We start from the raw sequence: 20,396 nt of genomic DNA, 5'->3' as shown, positions 1-20,396 counted from the left end.
GGTTTTTAATTAAGCATTGAATTCAAAAATAAACGGGGTCAATTTAAAAAAAAAAATGTTTATGTGGAAGTTCACAGGTGTTGGTATGCACTACAGAAATGCTGATATCATGACAACCCCAATAAACCGTATTAAAGCCTTTATGTATCACTTCAACCCTTTACAAACTACAGAAAACCCAAAAACAAATTTATCCTTGCGCACCCAATTCCTGTTTTTAAAAAAATCACTAATTACATAATCATGCTGGTTAAAAAAAAAAAGATACATTCAAATAGATTAACACAATATTTATATCATAACTTCTTACCACAGCTGTATATTAGTAATTTCCAGTATTGCAACTTGTCAAACTAAATGTACATGATTTTGCTTGCGTACACGGACAAACAGATGGAGAGAGACACAGAGAGAAAGACTGAGATGGAGAAAAAACAGAGCTTGGAGAATAAAACCAAGATCTACCCAGGCAACTTGAAATTTCAATTAAAGCCAATTAGAAGTGAGAAGTGGTGATTTGTCTTCATCAACTGACAGCTACATTCCTGCAGCTTCACTCCAGCTGAGTGTATTCCTGACAAATACAGATAGATTGTAGAGCAGCGGTAAAAAAACACCTTAATGTATCAATAAAGTGTGCTACGCCCAAGTAAATATTCAACAAGCACCCTTACATCTTTAAGGATAGGGTCTTGAGAAATATAAAAGCATGTAAACACACACTTATGTGATCTTATTTTTATATATTTTTTTAAATCACACTCAACTGCAAATGTGCGATGCAGGGTCTGCACGCCTATTTTTAACCGTTAAAGGGTCAATACAAAACCCTTGTTGATCACTGGCACTCCACCGTGAACAACAATGTATATTAGGTGCTTATGGGCTTAATCGAGAATTATGAAGTAGATGGTTTGATTTTATAGCAGTGGTTATAAAAATCAAACCAAGTAAAAACTCATTGTTGCACTTGTGCTGACACAGAGGGGAAAAAAATATGTGCCATGATGTAAGCCTGTATTTAAACCTCCCCTGAGCACACTGCAAACAAACATGGCGTCGATCATGTGGGACTTCACAGTTTCAGAGGAAGACATTTCGCGTGCGGTTTGCATCAAATGTGCCGCAGACATTTCGCGAGGAGGGGGAAAAAAAACCATTAATCTGGGCTGATAAAGAGTTGCCTCAAAGCCAGCTGCAAAGAAAGTGTTACCAGCACCTCAGCGTTTGATAGGTGCAACAAGCTTGCCAGAGACGACCTGAGGGTTAAAGCGATCTGAGATTTCTTCACGGAAATGAGGGTGCTGGACCATTGTTGAAAAATTCTGTTTTTTGTCAGAACAATCTACAGGCATCGTTTAGCAAATCCCTCAGAATATTTTTTTTTTTTTAAACTCCAAGTGTGCACAAAATACAGTTAAATTTAAATAATTAAAGTTATATAAATAAGTTATTGGTGTTAGTCATCAAAAGCAAGAAGTTATCAATATCGTCTTGGGGGGAAAAAAAGGTCACCCCCAATTGCTTTGATCATGTGTACTTGTGAATTTAACAGTATTACATTATTCCTAAAATGTTTGTATTTTGTACATCTTACAACCTTCACATTCACTCACATCTCAGTCAAAATAATCCCATACAATCTGTGGTTATCAACCTTGCGATAATGTTAAAAACATAAATGATTGATCATGACACGTTTTTTATTTACCCATTTCATTTTGACAATTTTCCTGTGCACTGTGATTAGGCTTTATAACGACCACATTGTTTGTGATAAAATTAGGGCCGTCAATTGGTTGTTTTAAATTAAATTATATTTTTGGAATTTTGATTATTAATGATTAATCACAAGTGATCACTCATAATTGTAATTACCTTAAGAAAAAGACCCTAATATTTGTGCAAATTTTACAAATGCAATTTTACTGTAAGAATGTCATTCAGGAATGTTTAACGTTTTACTTAAATGCATGTCATTTATTTGCACAAAATTAAAGTCCTTTCAGGATGTATTTTGGAGTGAAATTTTCCAGCGAGCTGACCAGTCAGAGTCTCCTCACTCATTTTTGTACTGACACATGCATTGATCTGATCAGTGACCATATAGCAGTTAAGGTAAAAAAAAAAAGCCTTCTAGGGTTAAATAAATTGCAAGATTAAGTGTATACATGATTAATGCGATCATTTTTTGTGATTAAACCCATGAGTTAACTTGTTCATTTTGACAGCCCTAAATAAAATCCCTGATGATTTGACCTCAATACCTTTTAAAATTCATGCCGTTTAATTTAATGTTGGATATTCCTCATCGGATATGATCTTTTCATGGACAGATTCCTTTAACAAATGAGTTTGCGTTTATCTCTTAAAATTGAAAGGAAAGTTACAATACGATACATAAGCATGAACTTTACATGAAAAATTATATGCAAATAAAAGTATGATTGATTTTGTAAGGCCACAAACAATACGGCTGGTTTTGTGATAAAGCAGAAGCATAATTAATGTTTAATACAAAGTTGTATGACATGTGTGAGTCATCTGGCTCCACTTCATCACTTCATTTAAGTCCTCAGTTCTTACTGCCTCTAAAATGTGTGTATGAAATCCTTATAGTTTGCGTGCTGGTACGGGTAGAGTAATGTCTTGCCAAGTTATTTTGACTAGATCACAATGATGCTGTATGCAATTTTCAAGTCCTATTGTTTGCGTTTATAAATTACACACCAAATGATGTCAACAAAATACAGCTTTTGTCAAGCTTTTTTTAGTTGGGGATATTAAAACTGATTATTATTATTAGGAGATAAAAATATAATTGAACATTGTTGTGGGGTCTGAACACTGAGCACAATCTGTTCCGGGATGCTTTTCAACCTTTAATTTTGAAAGAATGAGGACATTAGTAATGCTACTACTAATACCAGCCTTGATTCAAGGTGGTAATGCAAAAGCAAGACACAAGGTACAAAATTCAAGAAAAGTCCAATATTAATGTAATGTTAACACAAATACCTTCCAGTTAGGCCCAAGTGGTCCTCTTCCTGTCTTAACTGACTTGAACATGGTGGGGTCTTCATCTGGCTTGTAATCCTAGGTGACAATTAATACAGCACACAATATGTATTATTAACAAACATACCTTAAACTCAACAAGCTTAGACAAGTTCATTTGAAATTTGTATTTATATGGTTATCATACAAACAAAGTAAAAAAATAGAGCAGAGCAGTTTGTCACCATAGCTTTATGGCCATGTGAAGGACATGCGGAAAGACATGGTCCAATTCAGTGATGCCATCATCATAGCTGTCATAACCCATGTATTGCCCATCGTGTACTAAATCTGAGAAATACCGAGCATACACAGCATATACGTTAACGGTATGAAATTGGGCAAGAGAAATACAGTAGGAACTTGAATATATCAAATGGGTTTGAATTTATCAATCGCTCAGGCCCAGCAATTTTAAATAAATAATGGTGTGCCTGCAGCTAAAAGCAATTTTTCAGGGCTATCAGCCATCAGGAGGGTGCAAAACGTGTGGAACACACAAGAATATAGAGGCACAGGCACACACACACACACACACTGCTAATTTGACTGTTTTAATGCTGGGAGCTTGAGTCGTATAACAATGCAGTGTGCTGCGCTAATGAGGTCTGTGATTCGATGTGCCATGGCAAACAAAAAGGAGCAACTCAAGTAAACCAGAGTGTTGGAGCCCAAGTCTGCGTGTGTTTGTCTAGTTCTGCCATATGAAGAACTGCAAGCTGTAATTACACTAACAAACTCATCGGTGCCGGCAGTACGTCCCAAGCCCTGAAACCATGCCCGGGGCTAGTGGCTGATAGGGCCCTCAGACACAACACTCTCCTCCAAAAAGGCAAACATGTCTGCCTCGTTAACTTCACAGAGCAAACAAACACATATGCGCACACACACACACACACACACACACACAGCCAAAATAAAATGAGGCAATGTGACGTTAAATAACAGCAATAATGTGTAACTACACAAAATCTTAGGGTGATTGATTTTTTTTCTTGCTGCAGCAATTATAGAAAAATCTTACAATCTGCCCCTCAAAATAACCTACGTTTAATCTATGGTCGTTCCAATCAGGGTTTTATGCTCAGAGTTACCGATTACAAGTATTAACTGTAAAATGTGTGATGTCTTTATAGTGAGTGCTATTGACAGTGTAACAATATCAACACGATATTCAAACTAGTTCCTTATTTTGAGATAAACAAAGTCAACAATACAAAATAATTTAACAAAAGACAAACTCTACCATCTACTAATCTAAATCATTTGGTTTGTAAACAATAACAAAAATGACTTTGTGAAACATTTTTTAAAATATAAATATTAAAGGCCTACTGAAACCCACTACTACCGACCATGCAGTCTGATAGTTTATATATCAATGATGAAATCTTAACATTGCAACACATGCCAATACGGCCGGGTTAACTTATAAAGTGCAATTTTAAATTTGCTGCTAAACTTCCGGTTCGAAACGCCTCTGAGGATGACGTATGCGCGTGACGTAGCCCGGGGAACACGGGTATGGCTTCCACATTGAAGCCAATACGAAATAGCTGTTTTCATCTCATTCTGGGTGTATTCTGGACATCTGTGTTGGTGAATCTGTTGCAATTATGTTCATTGCATTATGGAGAAAGAAGCTGAGCAAGCAAAGAAGAAAGTTGTCGGTGCAAAGCGTCTATTTTGCGAGGGAAGTCAGCAGCAACACGTACACAGCCGGCGCGTCTTTGTTTACATTCCCGAAAGATGCAGTCAAGATGGAAGAACTCGGATAACAGAGACTCTAACCAGGAGGACTTTTGACTTCGATACACAGACGGCTGTAGAGAACTGGGACAACACAGACTCTTACCAGGATTACTTTGATTTGGATGACAAAGACGCAGACGTGCTACCGTGAGTATGCAGCTTTGGCTTCCAAACATTTGATCGCTTGACCGTACGTGCACGTCACGTGCGTAACTTTGTTTAAATATATAAGCTTTATGAACCTTGGGTTAGGTGAACGGTCTTTTGGGCTGAGTGATTGTGTGTGTTGATCAGGTGTTTGAATTGTATTGGCGTGTTCTATAGAGCTAGGAGCTAGCAGAGGAGCTAGGAGCTAGCATAACAAACACATAGGTGTTTTTATGCAGGATTAATTTGTGGCATATTAAATATAAGCCTGGTTGTGTTGTGGCTAATAGAGTATATATATGTCTTGTGTTTATTTACTGTTTTAGTCATTCCCAGCTGAATACCAGGTACCGTGAGTAGCAGCTGCGCTTCCAAACATTTGATCGCTTGCCAGTACGTGCGCGTCACGTACGTTACTTTGTTTAAATATATAAGCTTTATGAACCTTGGGTTAGGTGAACGGTCTTTTGGGCTGAGTGATTGTGTGTGTTGTGCAGGTGTTTGAATTGGATTGGCGGCTTATATGGAGCTAGGAGCTAGCATAGGAGCTAGGAGCTAGCATAACAAACACTGAGGTGTTTTTATGCAGGATTAATTTGTGGCATATTAAATATAAGCCTGGTTGTGTTGTGGCTAATAGAGTATATATATGTCTTGTGTTTATTTACTGTTTTAGTCATTTCCAGCTGAATATCAGGTCACCCCCGGCTCTCACAGCATCTTCCCTATCTGAATAGCTTCAACTCCCCACTAGTCCTTCACTTGCACTTTACTCATCCACAAATCTTTCATCCTCGCTCCAATTAATGGGGAAATTGTCGCTTTCTCTGTCCGAATCTCTCTCACTTCATGCGGCCATCATTGTAAACAATAGGGAACTTTGCGTATATGTTCAATTGACTACGTCACGCTACTTCCGGTAGGGGCAAGCCTTTTTTTTTATCAGATACCAAAAGTTGCGATCTTTATCGTCGTTGTTCTATACTAAATCCTTTCAGCAAAAATATGGCAATATCGCGAAATGATCAAGTATGACACATAGAATAGATCTGCTATCCCCGTTTAAATAAAAAAAATTCATTTCAGTAGGCCTTTAATCTAACCAAACTAGTATTGATCATATACTTATCCATCCATCCATTTTCTACTGCTTGTCCCTTTTGGGGTCACGGGGGTTGCTGGAGCCTATCTCAGCTGTATTCGGGCGGAAGGCAGCGTACACCCTGGACAAGTCGCCACCTCATCACAGGGCCAACACAGATAGACAGACAACATTCACACTCACATTCACACACTAGGGCCAATTTTGTGTTGCCAATCAACCTATCCCCAGGTGCATGTTTTTGGAGGTGGGAGGAAGTCGGAGTACCCGGAGGGAACCCACGCAGTCACGGGGAGAACATGCAAACTCCACACAGAAAGATCCCGAGCCCGGGATTGAACCCAGGACTACTCAGGACCTTCGTATTGTGAGGCACATGCACTAACTCCTGTGCCACCGTGTTGCCATCATATACTTATACTACTCTTAATATCGACACTACATACAGTATGTATCGATCCACCCTCACCTTACGTGTACACCTGGCCGCAACACAGGGTACCGATGCTCAATTGCAGTCATATTATTCTCTCTAAACTCTTAATAATCTACGAGTTAATTCCCTGTTAAAATCTGCTTGAAATTTTACAGCCACATTAAATCAATAACAAGAGTCTTCCAGAAGATGTGAGACAGGCCTCAATGTTGGCAATGTTCTTTTTATTAAATTGTGCATATGACAAAGTATTTTTCTACACTATTTGATTGATTTAAATTATAATTGTTTTTATGATGATTTTATTTTCTAATTTAAATTATTTTTATAATTAACATTTTTTTATTTTTTGTCATTTTTGCCTCTGTTATTTTCTGTAAAGCACTTTCAATTGCCTTGTTTACGAATTGTGCTCTATAAATAAACTTGCCTTATCTTGCTTACTTTCTGCTGTAACACAGTTCCGTCTACACTTCTTTAAGTATACTAGGCACATATTTGATGTGTTGTTTCAAACTATTTTAGCAATTAGCATACCTTCTTGTCTGCTCGTGCTTGCTCTCAGTCAGTGTGTAACATGTTTAGCCTTGTCCTCCAGTGATAATGATACGTCTAGGAAATGTTTACTTTCCACATTGGAGGTGATGATTACTGATTTAGGGGAGCAGCTCTGTACAGTATCGATAAACACAGTAAACTGCTAGCCACCTCCGATAGTTGAGGCATCATATAAAAATCAAGTATCAGAGTGGAGCGGCTTTGAAAGGAATTAATCGGCATTACGATGGCAGAGGGGTTAGTGCGTCTGCCTCACAATACGAAGGTCCTGGGTTCTATCCTGCGCTCAGGATCTTTCTGTGTGGAGTTTGCATGTTCTCCCAGTGACTGCGTGGGTTCCCTCCGGGTACTCCGGCTTCCTCCCACCTCCAAAAACATGCAATCAGGGATAAATTGATTGGCAACACTAAATTGGCCCTAGTGTGTGAATGTTGTCTGTCTATCTGTGTTGGCCCTGCAATGAGGTGGCGACTTGTCCAGGGTGTACCCCGCCTTCTGCCCGAATGCAGCTGAGATAGGCTCCAGCACTCCCCCCAACCCCGTAAGGGACGAGCGGTAGAAAATGGATGGATGATTGATCACATACTACACAAATCATCCAATACTAATCGAGCATAATTGTATTTTAATTATACATAGAATGTTTCCTTCTCTGAGTAAACAGTTCCACGTTTATGATCGTTGGATTAAAGTTCTACATGGAAGCTCATAAAAAGAACATAAATCAATGTAGTTTAAGTATAGCTTCAAAATATTTTTAAAGCGACATCAACACAAGCGAGCAAATAAAACCATCAAAAAAACAAACATTTGCCTTTGAAAACCAAAAAACCATGTTTATTGCTACATGAAGTGTTACAATGAGCATGCAATGAAAAGGTTTGTCCGCATGAAGGCGCCAAAGTGTGTTTTTAACTTTTAATTGAGGTCCAATGAACTTCTACTCACAGCGGAGGAAACCTGGCTGTTGTCTGCAATGTCAATGGGCACAACAGTCACTTCCTTCCACGCGGAACGGTCTAGTTTGTGCACCTAAAGCATAAACATGGAAATACAATGTTTGATTAAAAACACAGATTAAGATGCAGAGTAAAATCGTTATGTCATGAACAGGTTCTCACATTTTCTTGTGTTCCAAGATCTGGTTTATGCCATGTCTCGATCTTGATAAAGAAATTTTCTTTCATATACTCATTCTGCAAAAAATACGACACTTCATTAGAATGCAGTGAATCTTCATCCATTAAAAATGTACATGAAACTCCGAGCCCGGGGGTCAGATCTGACCCGCCACATAAGTTTATGTGGCGCGCCACATGATTTTATGTGGCGCGCCACATAAAATGATGTGGCCCGCGAAAGCCTGGACATAATATGCCTCAAAAGTACCATCCACAAAGTTTCTATCTACATTTTGGCAGAAAAAATACATGTACTGCATACTTTATTTTCTAATAATGCAACAAATAGTATACAACAAACATTTTTGTTAATAAAATAAATACTTAAATATCTGCTTGACTTATGACTTTGAAGAAAGTTATCCATCAAATTGTACACTGTAAAAATTAGAATTTTACCGTACATTAAAACAAAAACAATGGTGTCGTTTTTCTATTTACATGAATACACGGTAAAAAACGAAACCGTTGATTTTACGGTTGAATAAAATGGCGGCTCAGTTACCAGAATTATACCGTAAAAAACAGCGGTACCGTTTTTCCATATAGAGTAATATGCTGGGGGAAAAAAACAGCAAATTTTAAGGTAAAATTCTGGCAACTGAGCTACCAGTTTTTTTACCACAAAATCTGCAGATTTTTTTAGTGTACGTTATAAAAAATATAATAATCAAATACAAAGGCAATTGTGTGACAATATGATAAGGGGAGTCCTTATACATTTATATTCATATATTATTCACAGTTACAGGCGGCCCTCTGAGGGCAGCCGTAACTGTGATGGGGCCCTCAATGAAAACAAGTTTGACATCCATGCATTAAGGGATTAATAAATAAAAAACAAAAAAGGATACCTACCGTCACAACTGACCAAGCATAGGTATAAAGAGAAAAAGGAAAAACATGTTAGCTATGAGACATATTGAACACAGTGACATAAGATTCAGATGTTAGAAATTATGAAAAGCCTAACGGAAACAATGATAGAAAGATGACTCACTTGTTCTGCAGTAGGGGTAAGCATTCCAAGCTTTTTCATGAAATATCAAAGCACCTTCTGGTGCCAAGAGCTTTACAAACCCTGGAACTTTACTGTGGAGTCACATGGTGGGGGATAAAGAGATACATTAGGTGTAAGTACTTGCAATAAAGCTCTACTTATTATCAACAATGACAATACTCCCACCAGCTGGTCCCATAGTGCAATTACACTGAAAAGAAAAAGTCAACAGTGACACAAACCTCTTCAGGTGGTAGATTTTGTGTGTATACTGTCCTTTTTCATTATTTTCCACATATGGCTCATTCTTCAGGACTTCAATCCCCTCACCACCACCCGTCTCATTTTTACTTGCTTCTGCCACTGAGAACAACTGTCCCACTTGATACTGTAACACAATCACTAAAATATGTCAACAACAGAAGTAAAACAGATTTTTTAGATATTGAGGCAGTATGTTGGATAAAAAAAAATTGACCTGGGAGTTCCGGTATGGTAAAATTGGTCAGATTTGAGCTGAAACATCTAATAACTGAGGGTAATTCATTGAATAATTGGACCCCGACTTAAACAAGTTGAAAAACTTATTCGGGTGTTACCATTTAGTGGTCAATTGTACGAAATATGTACTTCACTGTGCAATCTACTAATAAAAGTCTCAATCAATCAATCAAAAAACAGTTCATAGATGAGGTCATGTGAGATGTTAGCAAATAACTCAAACGATCCCAATTTCAGTGGGTTAAGAAAACACAAATGTGAAAAATCACAGAACTACTTTTAATAATATTAATAAACTATTTAATTTCTAATGCACTTTTTTATCAAACAGGATCTCAAAGTGCTACAAAGTAAAAAGTAAAAAAAACAGAGTGGGTGAGATAAAACATACTCAATAAAAACAAGGTTAAAAAACAGAAATAGTTGTCAATCATATGCCTTTCTGAATTAAAAGGTTTAGTACTGCTTTTAACAAAGTAAGCAAATTACTCACCTCTTCAACACTACAGGGTAAAACCACACGGCTGGTCAAAACAAAGAGAGAGAAAGATGACAATGAGTTCTTATAGTCTTACAAACATCTCAACATCATTACTGAACAGTACGAAAAAGCAATGGAGGGTGCAAATAAAATCTGAATAATATATTTTATCGTCATGACTTAGACATTGTCAGTTCTAACATGTGTAATCTAACAAATGCAATTACCAGTTTTCTTAAGTAAAGACATTAATGCTCAGTTGGACACAATGCTTACTTCAGCAGCGTGTCAGGAACCTTGCTGAAACAAATGGAAAACTTTAAATGGTCTTAGTTTGGGAATAAATAAATTATATATATATTTTTTCCCCCCAATATTTTTATAAAGTTCTGTTAGGTTAAACTTAATTAACAGTTTACTTTTCCTTTAGAGTTTAGTAAGCTGTGCTCGCAACAAATAATGAATATGAAGAGTTTTTTGGGTACCACAGACACCCCATATTGAGCCTGTATTTTGCGGTTGTATTCGCCTTTAGGAGCTTAACACAAAAGGCCACATACTGATGACAACAAATCATTACTGTGACATAAGAATGGGCGATATGGACCAAAACTGATATCTCAGTGTTTTTAGGTTGTATCACTGTATGCAATATATAACTGTATTTTAAATCGTATCGACAATGCGCGGTAGACTCTTCCCACTCGCCGGATCATTCCTCAGCTACGGTGCCTGCTGGACACCCTGGCGGGGGTACGCCACACTAGCCACTAATGGCCGTAACAAAGGCACATCAAAAGATACCAGTATGGCGGTATTGTCTCAAATATATATCGCTTTTTAAAATATACCAGTATTAACTATAACACCGGTATACCGCCCAGCCCTACTGTGACATAATGCTGTTCAATATGGATGAAAATATATTCAGGTTTAGGTAATTTTGTGTCATGATAACAATATATGACCATATAGTATTTTTTCTTAAATTATACACACACACAAAATGAATGTCAATGTTGCTTATCTTTTCTCGCATTATTTGTAAAACATATCGTATTTTAATATATAAAAAGGAAAATATTGTTAAAACACGAATAATAAATAACTTAGTTATTATACCTTACTAGTTATCATACCTTAAAATAAAGCCCCAACCCGTATTTGAATACTTTGGTCATGTCAAACCATTAATTTTGAGATGGAATCTCTAATTCCTTAGTGCCTGCTTGACATTGAAGGTGCCTTTGGACAACTGTTTTTGCTCAGCTCGTAGTTTTGAGGTGACCTTCGTATTACTGCATTTTAACACTGTCTCTGTATGGTTCTTGATGTCGTGTCTTCAAGTGATAGACCAGGGGCCATACTTATCAAGCTTCTTAGAATTACTCCTAAGAAGTCTGCTAAGAGTTGACTTAAGAGTAAATAAATTATTCGCTGAAAGCTGCACTTAAAAGTTAGTTATCAAGCGTCTTACTCACACTTTCAGCGAAGTGTAGTACTGAATCTTAAGTGTCACACTCAGAGCTGAATTACGACATTACTATGTGCCGTAAACGGAATTTTAGGTGACGTCATTTCTGTGTCCATAGAAATGACCAATCACGGAAGGGAATCCGTTGTCTAAGAATAAAGAAATATCTTGGAAATATTTAAGTGGACAATGGGAGTGTATATTTTGACAATAAACTACAAAATAATACAAAACAAACTAGTCCCCGCCGGCACTCACGCTACCGCTCCCTCTCTTCTATCGCCCACACACTCACTGACGTCACTCACCTCACGGCCACACACATACGCTACTGTCATAACATTTTCTTTCCAATTCATTAATTAGGCAACTAATTTGAAACTGGTGTGGGTGGCGCTATATATACTAGCCCACTGCAGACACATGCAGAAATCAACAAGGAATCGAAAAGTATTAAATCTGTGACAAAAATAATATCCGCTCTGTCTAAACGATACCGTTTGATCAGCTGCTCGTCATCAAAAAAAAAACAACATTGTTCCGTTCCCTGAACGTTCGCGCACGTCTCTCTCGCCTCAGTGCCATCCCCTGCTGGCAACTCCTAACCACTTAAGACACCTCTGAAGGTCTCTTAAATATCGTGGAGAGTAGGAGTGATTCTTAGACTTAAGAACGTTGATAAAAAGCTTTTATTCTTAAGTTTGAGAGTAGGACTAAATTTCGCAAATTCTCAGGACTTAAGTGTAAAATGGCACTCTAAGAAGCTTGATAAGTACGGCCCCAGATCTGTTCAACTCACTAGCAACAACTCTTTGGCGGCATGTTTTGCAGATTTTGTTTAGTTGGTGTCTGACTTTTTTTAAAATATAAACAAAAGGAGTTCCTCTTTCCGGCACTAATTCCTGTTTGGGTATTGTTGGTTTGGCTTACATTGTTGATATACATGCTCTCGCCAGTAAGTTATTTCAAGTGATGTGAAAATGTTAACGCAAAGGAGCATAGTTGCTGCATTTACATTAGCCTCAGCCTAGACGCAAAGGTATGATATATTCAAGAGAATTGTATCATAAAATAGACATTTTTGTGGCATAAATATCGCACACCACTACAATGGCTGCCAAGGACTACAGATATATTGTGATCGACATCACTTACATCAGATATTTAGGTATTTTGTTAATAATGAATATGACATGACTGGGTGTGAAGCTGGACATAAACTGAAAAATTTTAGAAGTCTTAGAATTCCATCTAACACTGCAGAAGTTCACCTGTCACACAGTCAAGAATAACTTTTAAATACTGGACGATTTGTTTTCAGTCCTATACAATGCACTGACTATGAGTGAGCAAATACTGTACCAGGCTCTAAGCTTCATTGACGTACGCCCTTCAGCCACCAATGATGCAAATTGTTGACATGGCAACAGATGCCCACAGTGGTCTTTTGTGGTGTTAGACTTAGGTGCATTGCAATGACATGAAAAGGAGGAAGAAGAACATGGGTTTACATTTTTTGCTGTTGTTTACATTTGTTTGATGTCAGTGTTGAGTCACGTTAATGCAAGTTTACATAGACTGTTAGCATTTGCTTTAGCCAGCTAACATAGCTTCACTGGACCTCAGATTGATCCGCCGCCGTTTAGCAGTGATATTTACATCATTTATTGGCATGTTCCTATAGGTTGGTTTGGCGGCAGCTGTCCTAGGGCAGCAAGAGGCTGCAGTACACAGTGAGTTGATTTAGCTCAATTTCAAAACATTGATTGATATCTGACCAAGCCCAGCTTTGTTTATAAGATACTTCTCTACCTGAGGTTTTTTTCTGTCAGTCTCACTACGACATGCACAGCCAGTTTTTGAGCTAGAATGGCCGACTATTCCTTCGATTGTCCATCAGTTGGCTAAAACGATGAATAGCGTGCAGTCAAAATTTTAGATCGTGCCACGTGACCCCGAGAGGGATAAGCAGTAGAAAATGGATGGATGGGGCTATGCGTTTCAAATACATGTGGGATTTGACACCAACACAAATGCCCTCCTCCCTATATGTTATTCATATTACTTGTCTGTGGTGCCAAACAGGATGTAGACCACTGCTTTAAGGGCAACAAAATGTCTAAACAACAACCTTTGTGTACTAAGCTGTTGCATTTAAAAAACAAGAGGGTGCGTATATACTGACTGACATCTATGTAGTAAAAGTGCAGCCAAAAACTACACAAACACAAAAATAATTGGCAAGACAATTTTCAGCCAGTAAAAAAGATTCTCAAGTAAAAAAAACAACATAACATTTCTGCAGGTCCACACTGCGCGATCCACACACTTGCACTGAGAACACACATAATTTTCACTCTACAATGATAGGTGGTGCTGTTGAGTCCAATTTAAGTCCGTCAGTACTCCTGTTATTTGTGCATGGTGCCGTCCGCCAAAAATAAAGAAGCAGAAGCAGGGTGGGGAGCACAATGGCGGACAGACGAGAGGGTAAACGTACAGGTTAACTTACAGGTTAAACTTGTTTCCCCTCTCGTCTGTCCACCATTTTACTCCCCACCCGGCTTCTTCTTTGTTAATTTTGGCGGACGGCCCCATGCGCAAATAACAGTAGCCCTGACGGCCTTAAATTGACACAGCAGCACCACCTGTCATTGTAGAGTACGAATCACGGGTTCTCTCAGTGCAAGTGTGCGGATCACGCAGGGTGGAATCCATCCATCCATCCATTTACTACCGCTTGTCCCTTTGGGGTTGCAGGGGGTGCTTATCAATGCCAAATGTTTTAAACTTGAAAATAAATATTTTTTTATACTTGGGAATCGTTGTTTTACCATCAGAAAATTGTTTTTATACTTGTGAATCATTGGGCGTGAGTAATAACATTGTGTGTTTGTGGAGTTTGGGCAGTAATTATACTAAAAATACATAGTGTCCTTGTGGTTAGAGTGTCCGCCCTGAGATCAGTAGGTCGTGAGTTCAAACCCCGTCTGAGTCATACCCATACTTGCCAACCCTCCCGATTTTCCCGGGAGACACCCGAATTTCAGTGCCCCTCCCGAAAATCTCCCGGGGCAACCATTCTCCTGAATTTCTCCCGATTTCCACCCGGACAACAATATTGGGAGCGTGCCTTAAAGGCACTGCCTTTAGCGTCCTCTACAACCTGTCGTCACGTCTGCTTTTCCTCCATACAAACAGCGTGCCGGCCAAGCCACATAATATATGTGGCTTTTACACACACATGAGTGAATGCAATGCATACTTGATCAACAGCCATACAGGTCACACTGAGGGTGACCGTATAAACAACTTTAACACCGTTACAAATATGCGCCACACTGTGAACCCACACCAAACAAGAATGACAAACACATTTCGGGAGAACATCCGCACCGTAACACAACAGAACAAATACCCAGAACCCCTTGCAGCACTAACTCTTCCGGGACGCTACAATATACACCCCGCTACCACCAAACACCCCATCTCCCAAATTCGGAGGTCTCAAATATGGTCATACCAAAGACTATAAAAACATGACCCATTACCTCCCTGCTGAACCCTAAACTAACACCTTTCCCGGATTGTTAATAATCAAATGTAAACAATCAAATGCAGATACTTTTTCTTATGCCTTCTGATCTCTGTCTCTCTCTCCCTCTCTCTATGTCCACTACTTGCTGTCCATATCCTACTAAGTCAGACCTACACTGTTCCAATATCCATTTCTCTGTTCTCAATTGTTGATGACTGATGATAATCAACCAAACCTAACCCCCCCCCCCGATTGTAAATAATGTAAATAATTAAATGTGATTATCTTGTGTGATGACTGCATTATGATGTTAGTATATATTTGATAGTATATATCTGTATCATGAATCAATTTAAGTGGACCCCGACTTAAACAAGTTGAAAAACTTATTCGGGTGTTACCATTTAGTGGTCAATTGTACGGAATATGTACTGTACTGTGCAATCTACTAATAAAAGTCTCAATCAATCAATCAATGCTTGGCACTCAGCATCAAGGGTTGGAATTGGGGGTTAAATCACCAAAATGATTCCCGAGCGCGGCCACCGCTGCAGCTCATTGCTCCCCTCACCTCCCAGGGGGTGGAACAAGGGGATGGGTCAAATGCAGAGGGTAATTTGACCACACCTAGTGTGTGAGTGTGTGTGTGACTATCATTGGTACTTTATATACTGCCTGTGAAATTGGACTAATCTTAAAAAACGCCAGGCACTAATAGAATCAAATCAAGCCTTTTTTTTAAAATACAGGCATTCATCATAAATATAATTGTACCGTTTCAGTGTATAATTGAAATGTATATTATTGTTTGTTTGTAAGGGTTGTGTAATTGTTAGTCACAACTTTAGGACTCCGGGCTAACTGTTAAACTAGCATCATCACTTACTGTATGGGGACATGAACAAACTTAAAAGTTTAGTCAAGGAAAAAATGGAAACAGACTGTATTTAATTACACTTAATGTCCGAAAACACACCCTGGCACTAGAACATTGTTGACGCGTAGTAAATGGCAATCTGTGTTAGCATTAGCAAACCGGAAGTTAACGTTTGGCTCAAGATAGATGAAGTTTTACATCACGGAAGTGAAGGAATACTATTCGACTGTAAAAAAAACAAAAAAAAAACAAAAAAAAAACAGACGACAGCCATTACCGGAGGTGTTATTGTGTAATTTACACGGTCGTTTGAGAAACATTGACATAACAGCAGCTGTCAACGCCGGTAGGCCACAGAGTTAGTAGTTCTTGGGCAAGCCCAGCCTTCCCTCGTGTCTGTGTCACACACATGATGAAAACTTTCCGAGCGAGTATCCAACTCGCAAAAACAAACCCATCACGTACAATCTAAAACGCCGTATTACATGACAAAAATGTTTCGACGACAATATCACACTTACTATTCCCTGGTGACGACCATCTCGTCGTGATTCTTCCGACCCCACCGGACTGCTGTTGTCCGCACCGCGGCTTGCTGCTGACGTCATGAGCTGCCTAGAAATGTTTAGCCCCGCCCCTCGCCGTCGGTGATTGGATGGACGCACTCTCTCACACACATTAGCCAATCAAATCTATTCTCTTTGCCCCCACGAACCCCCAATTTTAACCAAAGTGCGGCCCGGGGGCCATTTGCGGCCCGCCACACATTCTGGAAATGCTATTGCAAAAATAAAAAATAAACATTAACTAGAAAAAGTTGCAATGTTGACACAAAGCTGCCATGCAGGCTGTTTTTTTCTTTTGTCTATCTTTATTTTTCTTTTTTTGCCATTGCTTAAAAAAAATACAAAATCAATGTTATAATGAATTATTCACCTATTCAAGGCTCCAATTATTTCAAATATTTCACTTTAAATGTTTTATGTGGAAAGTATTGCATATATTGTGTGGTTGCCATACAAAAACATCAATGTTTTCTTTGACAAAAGAGCATAAAACAAACAAAATAATAGTTTAAACGTAAAATCGACAGATATATCTGAAGTTGATCTCGTAACTTAAGTGTTGAAAGTAAAAAAAAAACTAATTCAAATGTATCACTTTATGAGTGGGGCACCTTTTGTATCCTAAATATATTTGATGGGATTTTATTTATCTTTTCACTGTGATTACTCAAAAATAACAATGAATTAATATCAATGGTGTCTTGCGTTATTGATGTTTTTAAGGCTCTAATTACTTCACATCAAACATTGCTTTATGAATGTTTTGGGCAGTGGGGGAAATACTGCATATTTCAGTTTTATTATAAAAAACAAAGTTGTCTTGACAGAAAAGGCATAAAACCTTTTTGTTTTTTTAAATTTGATATCAACCTGAAATTGATATACTGTAGAGATTTACTGTAAGCGTTAAATTAAAAATAATAATAATAATTTGACTTGTTTTTAACATTTTAATGAGCCCCAAAGGGGAAAAAAAACCAAAATCCATATATTTTGTTATGATTTGAAAATGAAAACTATCAAAATGGCCCCCGCAGGCTTTAATTTTTCCGTGTGCGGCCCTCAGTGGAAAAAGTTTGGACACCCCTGCTTTAGGACAAAATGCGTGAATATTAACAAAATAAAAGTAAATTTTTTACAGTGTATGTTTAGAAAAATGTCAATATGCCAGTTAGTAAAATGGCTATTTTTCATCTGTAGTCCCCGAGCAGATGATACAATATCCATCCACCCATCCATCCATCCATCTTCTTCCGCTTATCCGAGGTCGGGTCGCGGGGGCAGCAGCCTAAGCAGGGAAGCCCAGAATTCCCTCTCCCCAGCCATTTCGTCCGGCTCCTCCCGGGGGATCCAGAGGCGTTTCATGACAAAACCATGCTCCACAAACCATGTTAAACCCAGATTCCGATCTAACAAAGGTCTTTACTCATTCTCCTTCTATGCCACATCAATATAGAATGCACTCCCAACAGGTCTAAAAAAAAGTGCATCTCTACCCTCCTTCAAAACCTCACTAAAAGAACACCTCCAGGCAACTACAACCCTAGACTAACACCCTCCCCCCACCACATCCCACCTGCCCGGATTGTAATTAATCAAATGTAAATAATCAAATGTATATACTTGTTATTATGCTTTTTGAGCTCTTTATGTTCACTGCTCGCTGTACATATCCTACCAAGTCAGACCTACACTGTTTCAATGTCCATTTCTCAGATGATATTATTGTTGATGACTGAAGTGCTGATATCAACCAAACCTAACCCCCCCCGCCCCAACCCCCTCCACATCCCACCCCCCGAATTGTAAATAATTCAATGTATATACTCTGATGATAAACTTGTGTGATGACTGTATTATGCTGATAGTATATATTTATACCATGAATTGATGAGGTGGCGACTTGTCCATGGTGTACCCCGCCTTCCGCCCGATTGTAGCTGAGATAGGCTCCAGCGCCCCCCGCGACTCCGAAGGGAAGAAGCGGTAGAAAATGGATGGATGGATGATTAACAAGGACGCTGACTTAAACAAGTTGAAAAACGTATTCGGGTGTTACCATTTAGTGGTCAATTGTACGGAATATGTACTGTACTGTGCAATCTACTAATAAAAAGTTTTCAATCAATCAATCAATCCCAGGCCAGCCGGGAGACATAGTCTTCCCAACGTGTCCTGGGTCTTCCCCGTGGCCTCCTACCGGTCGGATGTGCCCGAAACACCTCCCTAGGGAGGCGTTCGGGTGGCATCCTGACCAGATGCCCGAACCACCTCATCTGGCTCCTCTCCATACAACAATATGATGAACAAAATACACGAGGGTTTATAAGTGAAGGAGAGTGACTGTTATGTCAATCAATCAATCAATCAAAGTTTATTTATATCAACCCTAAATCACAAGTGTCTCAAAGGGCTGCACAAGCCACAACGACATCCTCGGCTCAGATCCCACATCAGGGCAAGGAAAAACTCAACCCAATGGGATACAATGAGAAACCTTGGATGGGACCGCAGATGTGGGCACCCGGGTGATCGGTGCAATGGACGTCGAGTGGATCTAGTTAATAGTGTGAGAGTCCAGTCCATAGTGGGGCCAGCAGGGGATCATCTTGAGTGGAGACAAGTCAGCAGCGCAGGGACGTCATCAACTGATGCACAGATGAGTGGTCCACCCCGGGTCCCGACTTTGATCTGTGGTGATCTGTGGTCACCTAATAACCGCACCACGCAGTAGAGGGAGGCAGAGCAGAAAAGAGACGGCAGATCAACTGGTCTAAAAGGGGGGGGGGGGGGTCTATTTAAAGGCTAGCGTACACAAATTAGTTTTAAGATGGGACTTAAATGCTTTTACTGAGGAAGCATCTCTAACTGTTACCGGGAGGGCATTCTAGAGTACTGGAGCCCGAATAGAAAACACTCTATAGCCCGCAGACTTTTTTGGGCTCTGGGAATCCCTAATAAGCCGGAGTTCTTAGGACGCAGATTTCTTGCCGGGACATATGGTACAATACAATCAGCAAGATAAGATGGAGCTACACCGTTTAGTATTTTATACGTGTGATATCATTTAACTTTCAATCCGGGTTGGTGATACCATCCGGCAGCAACCTTTGACTTTTGACCCCCTAGAAAGCAACATCTTTGTGTGTCCGACAAATGGGACAATATTGAATTTATTCTTACAATTTTGCATGCAATGTACTTGCATGATGTGCATTATAATCCACATCATACATTCACAACCCATGTGATTGTAGGAGAGAGATTAAATGGAGTAGTGTCATGAGCTCACATAACAGTTATCATATTGTATTTTGTAATATTTCCTGTCAAGCGCTCTCTTTGTACTTCCGGTTTGCCTCCATTTAATAGAGAACATTCAAACCCTTTATTTATTGAATCAGAAATATTAAAATTCAAAGACATAGTGAATTTGAAAACCTCCAAAATTATGCACAAAGCAAACTACAACCTGCTACCCAATCACGTACCACAATTCTTCTCAACAAAAGAGGAGAAATACAAACTGAAGAGAAAACTAAATTAAAACATCTGTAAAGAAATCAAACAATGTACTAAAATGATCCGGTTTAAGAGAATGTTCAAAGTCAAAGTGTTTACAAAGTACAAAGAACAAAAACCTTGATACACATATTGATAATCGTATTCATCTCACTATATGAAATACAAATTCCTTCACTATTTGTTTATTTTTAATTGTATTAC

At 38.8% G+C, this 20,396-nt stretch overlaps 1 protein-coding gene across 1 annotated transcript in view; it reads right to left on the bottom strand.

The window, feature by feature from the left end:
- The window catches only part of LOC133652450 (phosphatidylinositol transfer protein beta isoform-like), a 33,440-nt gene extending 16,693 nt beyond the window's left edge, over positions 1 to 16,747 (bottom strand). The window contains exons 1-8 of the mRNA XM_062051217.1: positions 16,626 to 16,747; positions 10,228 to 10,258; positions 9,476 to 9,621; positions 9,234 to 9,325; positions 9,092 to 9,099; positions 8,174 to 8,248; positions 8,001 to 8,084; positions 3,019 to 3,096 (exon numbers count right to left, since the gene is read on the bottom strand). Of these exons, the coding sequence (XP_061907201.1) occupies positions 3,019 to 3,096; positions 8,001 to 8,084; positions 8,174 to 8,248; positions 9,092 to 9,099; positions 9,234 to 9,325; positions 9,476 to 9,621; positions 10,228 to 10,258; positions 16,626 to 16,645 (534 nt within the window). The 5' untranslated portion in view covers positions 16,646 to 16,747. The remainder of the gene's footprint in view (positions 1 to 3,018; positions 3,097 to 8,000; positions 8,085 to 8,173; positions 8,249 to 9,091; positions 9,100 to 9,233; positions 9,326 to 9,475; positions 9,622 to 10,227; positions 10,259 to 16,625) is intronic.
- Between the last annotated feature and the right edge of the window lie 3,649 nt (positions 16,748 to 20,396).

The sequence above is a fragment of the Entelurus aequoreus genome, linkage group LG06 (assembly GCF_033978785.1).
Source record: "Entelurus aequoreus isolate RoL-2023_Sb linkage group LG06, RoL_Eaeq_v1.1, whole genome shotgun sequence".
NCBI classification, from domain to species: Eukaryota; Metazoa; Chordata; class Actinopteri; order Syngnathiformes; family Syngnathidae; genus Entelurus; species Entelurus aequoreus.
The sequence above is the reverse complement of the archived record's forward strand: the minus strand, read 5'-3'. Positions and strand labels throughout refer to the sequence as shown.